The following is a 12,103-nucleotide window of genomic DNA, read 5'->3' as shown; positions in this document are numbered from 1 at the left end:
GCGCGGCGCCGGCCGAGCGGGGCCACGGGTTCGCTCCCGGCCGCGCCCTCTGGCGACCCCGACGCCCCAGAGGGTCCCCGCACGGCGCGCAGAGCGGCTGCGCAGAGCCTGGCCTCCGCCTTAAGCAGCTAACTTTGCGCACGGTGCGGATGCGGGGACCCTGCCCGTGGGGGCGCCTGTGGCAGGGGTGGGTGAGGGGCGGAAGTGGCAAAACCGAGAGCAACAGGAAATGACTTAGGGAAAGTCCCGACCGCAGCCCCCAGCCCCTGGTCGTGAGCACCCCACCCTGCGGCGGGGGAGGGCTCCTGGGGCCCCACCGAGCGACTTCCCCTTGCAGAACCCCGCGGGTGCCGAGCTCTGCCCGGGGCCTCCCTCACTTCCGAAGAGCCATGTTCCAGGCTGCAGGAGCCGCCCAGACCACCCCCTCGCATGTAGGTGACCGTCGGGGTGGGAAGGGTGACGGCACGAGCGGCGCGGGCGCCTGGAGAGCGGGGCCTGGGGCTGGCCTGCCGCCCCGAGCTAGCTGTCCGGGCGCTCACGGCCCCTCTCCCCCAGGAAAGCACGGGCGGTGGCGGCGGCAGCACTGTGCAGCGCTCCAAGGTAGGGTCCTTCCTGGGGTGGCCGTGGGGGCGGGCCGGTGCTGGCCGGCCCCTGCTGAGTGTCCCCTCTGCAGTCCTTCAGCCTTCGGGCCCAGGTGAAGGAGACCTGCGCCGCCTGCCAGAAGACAGTGTACCCCATGGAGCGGCTGGTGGCCGACAAGCTCATCTTCCACAGCTCCTGCTTCTGCTGCAAGCACTGCCATGCCAAGCTGAGGTGTGACCCCGCGCGCCCGCGCGCCCCGACTCTGGCCTGACCCCGCCTGACCCCGCCTGACCCGGTTCTTCTGCTTCCGCAGCCTGGGCAGCTACGCGGCTCTCCATGGCGAGTTTTACTGCAAGCCCCACTTCCAGCAGCTGTTCAAGAGCAAAGGCAACTACGATGAGGGCTTCGGCCGCAAGCAGCACAAGGAGCTCTGGACCCACAAGGAGGTGGACCCTGGCGCCAAGACAGCCTGAGGCCCGCCGTCCTCCGCGCGCGCTCTGCGGAGGGCCTGAACTGGGCCTTTGGGAGGGCGGCAGAGGGTGGTTTCAGGCCGGGCCGGGTGGCAGGGTGGCAGGGCGACGCTCCTCGGGCCGAGGTGCCAGGTGCGGGGCTCCTTCCTTCTCGCAGGGGACCGCGCCGCTCTCAGCCTGCCCGCCGTCGCCCCGCAGCCGCCTGCGGGCCCCAAGCCCACTTTCCTAACTAGGTGCCTTTTCTCCAGCAAGGAGTCAGCGTGCCCCCTCGGGGTCCGCGCCCTCCCTGCCCCCCCCGGTCTCCCCATCTACCTCTGCCCGCGGTAACCTGGTCCTGAGCTGCCGGGACCCGGAGGAGAGTGAGGGCGCCACCTGCTGGGCCTCACGGCTGCCGCTCCGCTGCCACCTCGGGGGGACGTGGCAGGCCAGGCAGGACCTGCCCTCGGGTTTGGGACCCTCCTGGCCGGAAGCTAAAAGCTCCCGCCAGCCTGAAGCCTGAGACGTGCTGGCGGGCAGCCTCCGCGCTTCCCTGCCCTTGCTCCTGCCTTCTGTTGTGATCCTCTCGTTTTAAACACGTTTAAATAGATCCTGACTCTTTTCTGTGGTCTGAGGAGGGCTTTGGCGAGAATACAGAGGAGGAAAGGGCCAGCCCGGAGCACTCCGGGCCTATCAGCAGTGCCCGCCGCCGTAAGGGGTGCGCTGCCGTGGAGAGTTCCCGCCTGCACCGCTAACCCGACCCGCTCCCCCAGTGCCCCGGCGGCAGGGTCGCGGGAGGCCGGGGTGCCTTCTCTCCCCGTCGCTGCACCCTTACGTGCTTTTTAAGCTGCGGCGGCAAGCTGCCTGCGGAGAAGCTGCCGCTGGCTCCCGAGAGCCCAGGCGGTGCTCGGCGGGCTTCTTCAGCAAGCAGGGCAAGCTCGGAAGACACCCACGTAAGACAGGTCGGGTGTGCCCTGCCCAGAGCCGCTCCCCTGGTGTTCCCGCGGAACAGACCCCCGGAGGGTTGGCTGCAGCACCCAGCTCCGCGAGATCCTCGGTGGCTCCTACCCAGACGGCCTCACGCCCTGGAGAGGGACCGGGAGCGGGCATGCTCTGGAGCGGAGAAGGCGCTTGAGGCCTGGCTTTGGAGGACAGCCTCAGAGCACCCCGCTTCCTGGGTCGGGCTCTCCCCGAGGGGGCTAAGACTCGCTGCAGGGGTGGCCCCCGACCTGCGAGGATGGGCGGAAAGGCCTGCTAGGGGCCACGCATGTCAAGAACCCAGTCCCTGGTGAGTCCCGGTCAGGGTGCCAACAGTGCTACCTCAGGCAGGGAGTGGGGGGCCCCTTCTTTTGGAGTCATTTTAAGCGCTCTACTTGAGGGGCCCAGGCTCGTTGCTAGGCACAATACCCACCCCCTCCTCAATTCTTGTAACCCCCAACCAAAGCATGCCACAGGATACTCTAGTATAAATGATCCCTTTTATTGAAAGTAATGCATGACACTGGCCTGGCTTTGCACTGCAAGCCCTCAGTCAAGGTACAGTCAAATAACTATGGCTGCAGGTTCTGCAGGATCCACAATTCAGACAGCGCTGGAGGGGCGGCAGGGTGGCAAGGTGTGCACTGGCCCGTGGGGGGGTGCCCAGGCGGCCCTACCCCGTGGAATGAGGAGGAGACTGTGGCCTAGCCCCTTTCCACACCAGGCCCAGGGCTGCTGGCAAACTGCCTTTTAAGAACCTTTGGGCCCAGGCCATCCTAGAGCCCCGTAACTTCATCTGGATTAGTAAAAAAAAAAAAAATCAAAAAAATAATAAATTAAAATTAAGCAATAGCTTGGTCCTGAGGATGCTGAGCCAGCATGTCCACAGTTTTTGGCACAAAAATCAGGGTCATTTTTGGCTTTTTTGGAATTCAGGATTTGTTGGGTTTTTTTTGTTTTTTTTTTTTAAATTTATGTGGGGGGGGGCTCAGCCCACCAGGGGGCGGGGCTGGCTGGCATGTGGTGCTGGGGGATTGAACCGCGGTCCCTGTGCTTTGCTAAGCTTGTTCTAAGTAGGTGCTTTAGACCACTGAGCCATCTCACCAGCCCCTGTTGGCTTGTTTTAAATTCATTTTTAAAACATTCCCTGTGAAGACCCTGGAGGAGGGGCTCTGTGCCAGCCTGAACCTGGGACAGAGTCATCTTGTCAGCAACACCACATGGTTTCCCTTGGGGTGGGGGTGGGGGGCACTAGGGCCGGAGTGTGGGCCAAGGAGGGTGTAGTCACTGGGGGATCAGAGGCTGAGCCACTGCTCGGCAGCTCCGGTGGAGATGATGGGCTGCGCCCCACCCTGGCAGGGGCCACAAGGGAGGCAGGAGCATGTGTTCACTGGCATCCGGGCAGCTGCCGGTGGAAGGGGGCCTGACGGGGTCCCCTGGCAAAAAGGATGGCACACAGAAGCCCAGGCCCAAGTGGCACCATACAGCACACATTTCTGCAAAACCAGCTGCTTTCATTTTTCTCTTCTCTCTTGAGGCGTCCATCACCTGTAACAGTCTACAATTGATATATATAAAAACCATCAAATATGATCTGAGATATAAATTAACAAATACAAGGCCTCACATTACATGATGTGAAAAGGCTAAAAACAGCGATAGAAACTACATTCATAAAAGTGCATCGTCAACATACAACGAAGGCTTTGGCTTGTTCTGCGCCCACGGGGCAGTGGGCGTGGCTGGCAACGAGTGGCCGGCCTGCTCCCCAGCTCCCGGGAGCTGCCATCCTGGACCTGCCCCCACCCCCGCGGATGGCCACCCCCAGGACCTGGGGGCCGCAGGGAGGCGCTCTAGCAGTAGGCACATTTCGGAAGGCGGTGGGAGGAGCAGCATCCAGGCTGAGGTAAACATGGCCCACTCTAAGCTGCCCGGAGACCGCTCCCCGGCCACACTGCCACTCCTCCCGCCCCGGAGCACAGGAGGAAGAGACCCACAGCTCACTGGGTGGTAAGGTGGGCTCTGCAGGCAGAGCTGGTGGCTCCGGACACAGCTGGTGGCAGCACATGGGCTTTCTGTGTACTAGGCGGAGGGGCGCTGGCTGGCAGGGCATGCCTCACAGCCCGAGAACTGCGGGGCTCCCCTGCTCAGCCTGGCCGGTCAGGGTAGCCAGCTGCCCAGACACCCTAAGTTATCCAGGTTTTCTGCTCCAGAGGGGAGCGAGTGCTAGGCCAGGGGCACAAAGGCCACCCAGCCACTCTTTCCAGTGAAGCCCAAGGCCTCGGCCCACACCTTGGTGCTCCAAGCCAGGGGACACACAGGTCTTCAGGTTAGAGACCAGGTACAGCATAAGAGAGACTCCAACTTGTAAAACAGACAATTGCATTGACAAAACTGGGTCTCCCCACTCGGGGCAGCGCCACACCTCAGGCCCCTGCTTGAGGGTGCAGGGTCGCAGGGACAGGCAGGATGGGCTCCTCCTTCCCTGAATAAGGCAGCATATAATTTGCTTTATCTTTGGTAAAGGACGACTAACAGGCTGGCCTGGGGCCCTATGGGAGAGGGCGGCCCAGGCCTCTGCCTCCCACTGCCTGGGGGGACCTGCGTGGGCCCTGCCAGCCCACACCCGGTGAGGAAAGACAAGAACACTGAGTCAGAGTAACACTATTCAACCCCCTGCGCCCGTCCTGAGCCCGAGCCCCGCTTCAGCATGGGCTGCAGTGCCGCGGCCTCACACACTGTTCCCAGCCCTTCCCTCCACACTGCACTTGGGGTGCTGGAGCTCTCAGGGGCGGCAGGCTGGGGCCTTCCAGTCCTCGAGGCGGCACTATTCCACGTGGCTCTGAGCTCCACGGCAGAAGAGGCACAGACGAGTGCAGGCTGGACGTAGCTCCGCAGTCCGCAGCTCTGCCGGGGAAGCAGCGACGCCGCCGTGTCCACGGCAGCCCTCGCCCATGCAGCAGGGCAGGCCGCAGCAGCACGCCTTGGGAGCTCAGTACACGAGCTGTGCAAAGTGGTGTGTGAGCAGCTCCTCGGCCGAAGGCCTCTGATGCGCCTCCACAAAAATGCGTCTCAGGAAGTCCCGGCCGTGCTCAGAGATGTGGGAAGGCAGCTGAGGGTTGGTGGGCTGGGTGGCGATCTTGAAAATGGCAGCCATTGCTTCATACTCCGCCCATGGTGGTTTCTCTGTCAGCATCTCCACCACAGTGCAGCCCAGGCTCCTGGAGAGAGATGCCCACATCAGCCCCCAGACAGCTCCAGGCCCCGGCTGTGCACCACAGTAAAGACAGTGGCCCTCTTCAGACCACGCTGAGGCACAAGATGGACAAGCCGACAGCTGGCGTCTCTGGACTCTGAGGACAGAAGAGGCTTCAAAGCACCCGGGGCCTTGTCCCGTACCCACCACTCAACGGGCAGCTGTGCTGCTGAGCTGCATGTCCAGTCCTGCTTGAACATTCGAAGCAGGGTCTCACTAAGTCACTAAGTGCCCAGGCTGGACTCAAACTTCAGGTCCTCCTGCTTCAGGATTCCTGAAAGCTAGATACAGGCGGCCACCACCATGCCTAGGACCTCGGGACTTCTTGACACCGGGGAAACGGGGGCTCCAAGAGCACGGCTCAGTAGCAGAGCGACCTGAATCGTGAGGCCTGGGTTCCACTCCCAGCATGGTGCGTGTGCGTGTGCGTGTGCGTCTGGGGGCCTCCAAGACAGTGGTGCAGTGGACCCTCGACTTACGAACTCAGCTCGTCCCTGAGGCCTGGCCGTGGCTCAGGTTGTCCGCTGAAGGCTCAGGCTGAGGCTCTACGCAGCCTGAGCTCCCTCTCCACACACAGGCCGACCTCCGAGTGCTTAGAGACACTGGCCCGGGATCTCTCAGTTGTGTGAGTACAGGAAAGGCTGTTGGAATGTTCCTTCCAGAACTCTTTAAGGGTTAAGTCTGCATCTGAGACCACCTAGAAATACAGGCAGCCAGCAACCGAGTCACAAGCCAAGCCTTTGGTTGTAAGTTAAAACCAAAATTCTGGTCATAACCCAAACTGTTCATAGGTCAGGCCAGTCATAACTCAAGGGTCCACTGCAGGCATTTCCTACTGCTCATTTCCACAAACTTAGTGGCGTGACTACGACAGTTCTGGAGGTCAGCAGTCTAAAATCAGTCTCCCTGGGCTAAGGTTAGGTGTCCGCGAGCACGAGTCCTCCTGGAGCCTCCCTTCCCTTTCCCTGTGCTCACGCTGAGGAGTGAACCAGGCCCTCTCCCGTGTGAGCACGCTCTACCACCGAGACCCCGGCCCGCCTGCCTGCATTTCTTGGCTCATGGGCCGGCACTCTCCTTGCCTTGTCCCAGCCCTGTGCTCTCACTGTCACACCTGATCTCATCCGCCATGGCTTTTTGGGGGGTACTGGAGACTGCACCCAGAGCTTTTCACACGCTAACAAGTGCTCTACTGCTGAGCTAACACAGCCTCCTCCCTGCCCTTTATGGCCTTGGGCTACCCACCAGGCCCCCTCCACGTCCTCAGCCACAGCGCAAGGCAACAGTTCCGCTCCCAGGTTCCACGAACATCTCTGGGGAACCATTAATCAGCACACCATGAGAACTGGCCAAGGCGAGCAGTCCTTGAAACTTCTAAGACCTTGCTGAGGAGGGGCGTAAATTAGGTGGGACAAATGCAAGCTGCTGAGTGCTTCGAGAAGCTGCTCGTGTTTAGAGACAGAGCTAAGCCTTCGGAGTGCATCCTTTTTGAGACACAGTCACACTATGTAGCTCTGCCTGACCTTGAACTCCCGGCAATCCTCCTGCCTCAGCCTCCTGGGTTCTTGGATTACAGGCATGCACCACCATGCCAAGCTGTTTTCCTGAAGGGATTCAGGAAACAGGAGGTTATTTTTCATGATCTAAGTCCCAGCACTAGCAGTTTGTTCTCTGAAGTCAAACGCATGCAATTGTCACTTGTGCTACTGCTACTTCCTACTGTGAGGGAGGTTCTCGTGCTCGGGCCAGCAAGGGCCCTACTCCCCTACTGTCCCCAGGGGATTTCCGGTTTGTAGCCACTGTCCCCATGGCAAGCAGAGGGGGTCCGGCCCATCCTGGTGCTCACCATACATCTGCCTTTCTTCCATAGCCCTCGCCGCTGATCACCTCAGGGCTCATCCAGTAGGGCGTGCCAGTGACCGAGCGCATGCCTGTGCCCGACATGCAGATGGTCTGCAGGCGTTTACTGGCTCCGAAGTCTCCCAGCTTCACGTTCCCAGCAGAGTCTCGGAGGATGTTGGCTCCTGAGGCACAAAAGGGCAGAGACAGCCGCCTAAGACACTTCCACTTTCCACCATCCTCCTCCAGGGAGAGCTGCTGGGAGGAGAGGAGCTGCACACGACATAGTCCTGAGAAGGGAGCCCACACATGCAGTCCACAGCGACCGTCTCCCTGGCTAGTGTCTGTATAGCATTAGAAGGTATTTTCCCAAACTGCTCAACTGATCTTACCCAACCCCCAAACGGGGAAGAACCTGGAGTCCTTTTCAGAAAGCTCCGAATGGCTGACTGGCCCACCTGGTAACTACATAGGTCCTTGAACCCAAAGCTGGGGACCTCACACAGCTGCCCCTGCTCACCCTTGATGTCCCGGTGCACAATCATGTTGCTGTGCAGGTAAGACATGCCCTCCAGGATCTGCCGGGTGTACTTGCGGGTCACACTCTCCGTCAGAGCTCCGTAGGCTTTCAGCTGGTCTTTCACTGAGCCCTACCGGCCACAAGGAGTCAGAGGGGTCCTTCTCAAGGGGTGGCTATAGCAGGGAGCAAGGCTATTTCCAGACCCCAGGACTGCAGGAAAGCAGAGATTCGACCAAGTCCCATTTGTGATGAGGAAGACACTGCTAGGAGCTGCTGGACAGCTTGGAAAAAAGCATGAAACGATCTTTCCTTCAAGCAATTTAGGGCACAGGTCTAGGAGAAAGGGCCTCTGTTCCGGGCGAGCGCTGTACCTCTGGGATATGGCACAGCCATCCGCAGCAAGTCTGGGATAGCTCTCAGCTTGCACCCTCCCTGCAGCCACAAGCCCCTCCTGACTCCGAATCCTGCCGTCGCCTCACCCGGCTCCTCTGAACTCTGGAGTCGCACCCTGGGTCAGACCCAGCTCCAGGGTGACTTTCTCCCAGCCTCAGTCCCAGGCCAGGCCCTCTCGTGAGGGAGGCTCACGTGCGTTCAGGGAGCACATACCCCAGGCATATACTCCATGAAGATGGTCAGTGTCTTCTCAGCACGGTCCCTCAGGCAGCCGTAGTACTGCACTATCCGCTCATGCTGCAGGTTCTTCAGCAACTGGATCTCACACTCCAGGGCGCTCACCTCCTACAGACGGCCAGGGTCACCTGGGCACTCGGCCCGGGGCCAGCTGCGCCTGCCCTAATCTATACCTCGCTTCAGCTGGAGAAAAGGGGCCCTCTCAATGGTCTGCTCCTTGGCCACAATGCTGGGCCAGCCTGAGGCATGGCATTCCCAGGCCTGGACAGAGGCAGCCACAGAGGAGGGAGGAAGGCTTGTGGGAGCTCAGGTAAGCTCACTACCAAAGATAAGCTACTCAAGGTGTGATGCAGGCAATGTATCTTGCTTTGTGGTTCTTGGGCTGACAGCTGGGGAGAGCTGAGGCGAGGAGCACACTGGGTATCGCCGCCTAGCCTGGGTCGCTTGGGCCTTTGGTGAGAACTTAGTTCCCCCCAGGTGCTTCATGGCCAGATGGGACAGCAAGGGAGCGTGGGGGAAGAGTGAGGGAAGGCAAGCTGCAGCACGGGAGCAATCACTTCACCTGCGAGTCAGACTGACACTGTCACTGAAAGGGGAGAACTGGAGGTCAAAGCAGGGAGGAGGAGGTACCTTGCTTGTCTCAGGGCTGTCCGGGTCAAACTGGACCTGCTTGGAAGCAAGCTCACGTCCTGTGTCCACGTCATAGCACAAATAGACCCTGCCGAAGGCGCCCTGGCCCAGGAGCTTCCCCCGGCGCCAGTTGATGGGGGCACTGGGAGCTGTAGGAGAAGGGCAGAAGGTACGTTAGGATGCACACACGGGTTCCCTAGAAAGCCTCCTCGTTCCCCAGATGCCAGACCTCAGGGCCTCAGGCGTGGCCCACCCACACGAGCACCATCAGTTCTCTCAGTGTAGCATCTCTACCCCACCCGGAGCAGGCCCAGTGCCCTGGTCAATGGGAGCATAAGGCCAGAATCCTGGGAAGTGGATGACAGTCATGGTTAAGTGCTCTTATGCATTCATCAATTACTTTTACTTCCAAAAGAATGCAGCAGGAATATGCTTTTCAGTTTGAACATGGAAAAGCCACAGACCAAATAGATGTCTACAGCAGGAGTCAGGCCCAAGGCCCAGGATGTGCTCCCTGCTGGGAGGCTCTCTTGGGGTGGAGGGCTGGGCTAGAGGAGCAGCCTGTGGAGCCTGAGCACCCGGAGGCCTGGCTGCTCTCCTGCCCCTCAGCAATCTCTTCCTGGCCACAGGTACTCCTCACACTTGGTTGGCACACTCCTCTCCTGGACAGAAAGTGTGTTCTCGCTGTCTGCACTCCGCAGGCGTCCTCGGGGGTCCAGGTACTGTACAGCCAGACCCATGTTCTCGCCGTTTGTGCTTAGGGAGCGACTGGAGGGAACCAGAGTGAACAAGTTGCCTTGATGACGTCGTATTCGGGGAAACGTTCTTCTGCCTGGAAGGGTGCGAGTCCAAGGAGAGCAAGTCCTGAGACTAAACGTACACACCAGGTGGAAGTGACACACACACCAGCTCTGGCCTCCCCACCTACCCTCCCCCGACTCAGGGGAGTGGGGCTGCTGTCCCTCAGACCCACCCCAAATCAAGTCAAAGCTGCAGTCTTTCCTGCAGCTGCTGCAGAGGGCCTTGTAGGGTGGTAACCCAGAAGCACCACAGACAGAAAAGACAGTGGTAGTGCCTCGGCCCACACATTCCACCTCCCCATCTGTCTAGTTTTCTGTCTCTCCTGCCTCAAGTCTGGGGCATCATTCCTCCGGAATAAAGGGAAATGTGGAGCCTGGAGCTCCCCCCACCTCCCTCCAAGTAGTTTTCCACCGAGCAGTAAGCACTGCCTCTCCCAAGGTGACCAGCAGGGGGCAGCACGGAGACGCACTCACCGTCATTGTAGTCCTTGTGATGCACAGACACGTGGTAGCGCCGGGGATAGGTTCCTCCTTTTACCCCTTTGTCATGGAGCTGGGTTTCTCGATCTGAGTGAGACAGAGCAATCACTGGCTGCCGGACAGATCTGCGAGTTAGCCACTTACACCCCAGGCTACCAGGGCGCCTACGGAGCAGCCCAGGAGAACTCCCAACTCAGAGCCATCCGGGCCCCACCCTCAGGGCAGCGGTATCCACTGGCTCAGGAGCTCACCGGAGTACTCCTGTCTATTGTCTGGGAAACTCTGGGCTCGGGACATCCGTGATTTCCGGAAGGACGGACTAGAGAAAACAAAAAGGAATCATAAAAATAAACCTCAGGGGCTTCCACAGCAGCCCAGAGGCAGGTAGGTGGCAGCGCACAGGTGGGAAGGAGAGGAGGGGGGGAGGAGGAGGAGGAGACGGGGAAGGGGAGGAGGGGGGGAAGGAGGGCAGCAGCCCCTTCTGACGACACCCCCCTCCTCCCTCCTCTCGCGAGCCACAGGCCCGATCTGTGGGGCCCCCGGCTGGGCGTCCTGCTGGACTGCTCCAGCCGGCACACTTTCCTCTTTGCTGCCTTCTTCCCGCCCTTGTCACAGGTGAAGAAGGGCTGCAAGAATTCCTGGCACAAGCAGTGATCAAGGCAAGTACACGGGAGCTTCAGATTTATTTTATACTCAGCTTTTTCTCACTTAATCCTCACAACTCTGAGAAGCAAATGTAAAAATGACAGCAGGTGCCAGCTGAGCAGCTGCTGTGCCGCCGCCGCCCGCCTTCCTATTCACTGGCCCAAAGGCGCAGGCAGGAAGCAGCAGAATGACCTCCAGCCCAAAGCCCTTGCTCCGGCTGCAGTGCAAGGCATCCTCCTTTTGGAAGAATGACCACCACCCATTTTAAAGACAAGGAAACTGAGGAACTCAGAGTTGGGATTTATCTGAAACCACTCACATATCTGCTGGAGCTGGGATTAGATCTAGGTCTATCTGGCTCCAAATCTGCCCTTTTTCAAGTTTCCAAAAAAGCAGGATGACAGCCCTGAGTGCAGGTCAGCCTGGACCTCAGAGGAGTCAGTCTCCAGCAGAAGGAAACAAGCTTTGGAGGAAACACCCAGGAACAGAAAGTGGTACGCTTAGCTGTCTTTCCCAGGGTCCACCTGAACGGCCCTGGCCTTGACCGGAAAGCCTTGTGAGAGCGCCGCAGGTCAGAAACTTTCCAGGCGGGGACTTGGGGCTGCCCCCTACTTCAGGGCCCGTCCTTGCTCCCACCCTGAAGGCCAGAAGGCAGCCCAAAGCCAGAGTCAGCCTGCTCTTGGCAGAGTCTTCAGCCCATGGCGGCCTCCTGGCCTTTTTGCTCCCCTGGCTGGAAAGCAAGCCCAACAAGAAACTACAACTCTAGCCTATTATCTAGAGGGACGATGGTACTTACCAGAGCTATTAAGAAAGACACTATACAAATTTGGCCACCGTCACAAGATTAGTACCACAGGAACGATTAGTCAGTTACACAAATTAAAACAACCATAATAAAATCTCTTAAAAGCCCCAAGTCCGAGCCCCCTATCCTCTCACCACCCTAAACTTGCCCACAGAGTGTGGAGAACAGGATTTATTGCTATGCTAGGCTGTCTAGATATTTTATTTCCTTATTTTTATAGCGCTTTCTTATTTTACCAGAAACACTTGGAAGGAAAAAAAAATGAAAGTAAACCCATTAGTAAACATTTAGTTTTCCCCCCAAACTTCAACGGTCCATTGTTTCTCAGTCCAGCAATGAGGCCAAAAGGAAAGTACAACAGAAGTATATATTATGTGGAAAGTGAAAACATATAAAACACAGAATGCAGACAGCACTTTAAAAAAAAAAAAGCTAATATAGGTATATAATCTCTCTCTCTCTCTCTCTCTCTCTCTCTCTCTCTATATATATATA

At 58.8% G+C, this 12,103-nt stretch overlaps 2 protein-coding genes across 3 annotated transcripts in view; one reads left to right on the top strand and one right to left on the bottom strand.

The window, feature by feature from the left end:
• Nucleotides 1-16: 16 nt before the first annotated feature.
• Limd2 (LIM domain containing 2) lies at nucleotides 17-1,210 on the top strand. Its single transcript, XM_004630017.2, has 4 exons — nucleotides 17-431; nucleotides 556-600; nucleotides 674-813; nucleotides 896-1,210. Exons 1-4 carry the CDS (start codon nucleotides 390-392, stop codon nucleotides 1,053-1,055), a joined length of 387 nt encoding a protein of 128 aa, XP_004630074.1. The 5' UTR covers nucleotides 17-389; the 3' UTR covers nucleotides 1,056-1,210.
• A 1,913-nt stretch (nucleotides 1,211-3,123) lies between these two features.
• Map3k3 (mitogen-activated protein kinase kinase kinase 3) overlaps nucleotides 3,124-12,103 on the bottom strand; it is a 66,832-nt gene continuing 57,852 nt past the window's right edge. The window contains exons 9-16 of one of the 2 annotated variants that reach the window (XM_023713975.1): nucleotides 10,410-10,477; nucleotides 10,153-10,245; nucleotides 9,519-9,710; nucleotides 8,879-9,027; nucleotides 8,225-8,356; nucleotides 7,619-7,748; nucleotides 7,106-7,283; nucleotides 3,124-5,227 (exon numbers count right to left, since the gene is read on the bottom strand). In XM_023713975.1, the coding sequence (XP_023569743.1) occupies nucleotides 4,999-5,227; nucleotides 7,106-7,283; nucleotides 7,619-7,748; nucleotides 8,225-8,356; nucleotides 8,879-9,027; nucleotides 9,519-9,710; nucleotides 10,153-10,245; nucleotides 10,410-10,477 (1,171 nt within the window). In that variant the 3' untranslated portion in view covers nucleotides 3,124-4,998. The remainder of the gene's footprint in view (nucleotides 5,228-7,105; nucleotides 7,284-7,618; nucleotides 7,749-8,224; nucleotides 8,357-8,878; nucleotides 9,028-9,518; nucleotides 9,711-10,152; nucleotides 10,246-10,409; nucleotides 10,478-12,103) is intronic. The other variant, XM_023713976.1, reaches the window with a different exon arrangement.

This window comes from Octodon degus, unplaced genomic scaffold (genome assembly GCF_000260255.1).
Source record: "Octodon degus isolate 3935 unplaced genomic scaffold, OctDeg1.0 scaffold00033, whole genome shotgun sequence".
Lineage (NCBI taxonomy): Eukaryota > Metazoa > Chordata > Mammalia > Rodentia > Octodontidae > Octodon > Octodon degus.
This window is presented reverse-complemented; position numbering and strand designations above follow the sequence as displayed.

Coding starts and splice junctions, on each gene's coding strand:
- Limd2 (XM_004630017.2), top strand. CDS start 390: ATGTTCCAGGCTGCAGGAGCCGCCCAGACCACCCCCTCGCAT. Junction 432..555: donor CCCAGACCACCCCCTCGCAT/GTAGGTGACCGT, acceptor CCTCTCCCCCAG/GAAAGCACGGGCGGTGGCGG. Junction 601..673: donor GCACTGTGCAGCGCTCCAAG/GTAGGGTCCTTC, acceptor TCCCCTCTGCAG/TCCTTCAGCCTTCGGGCCCA.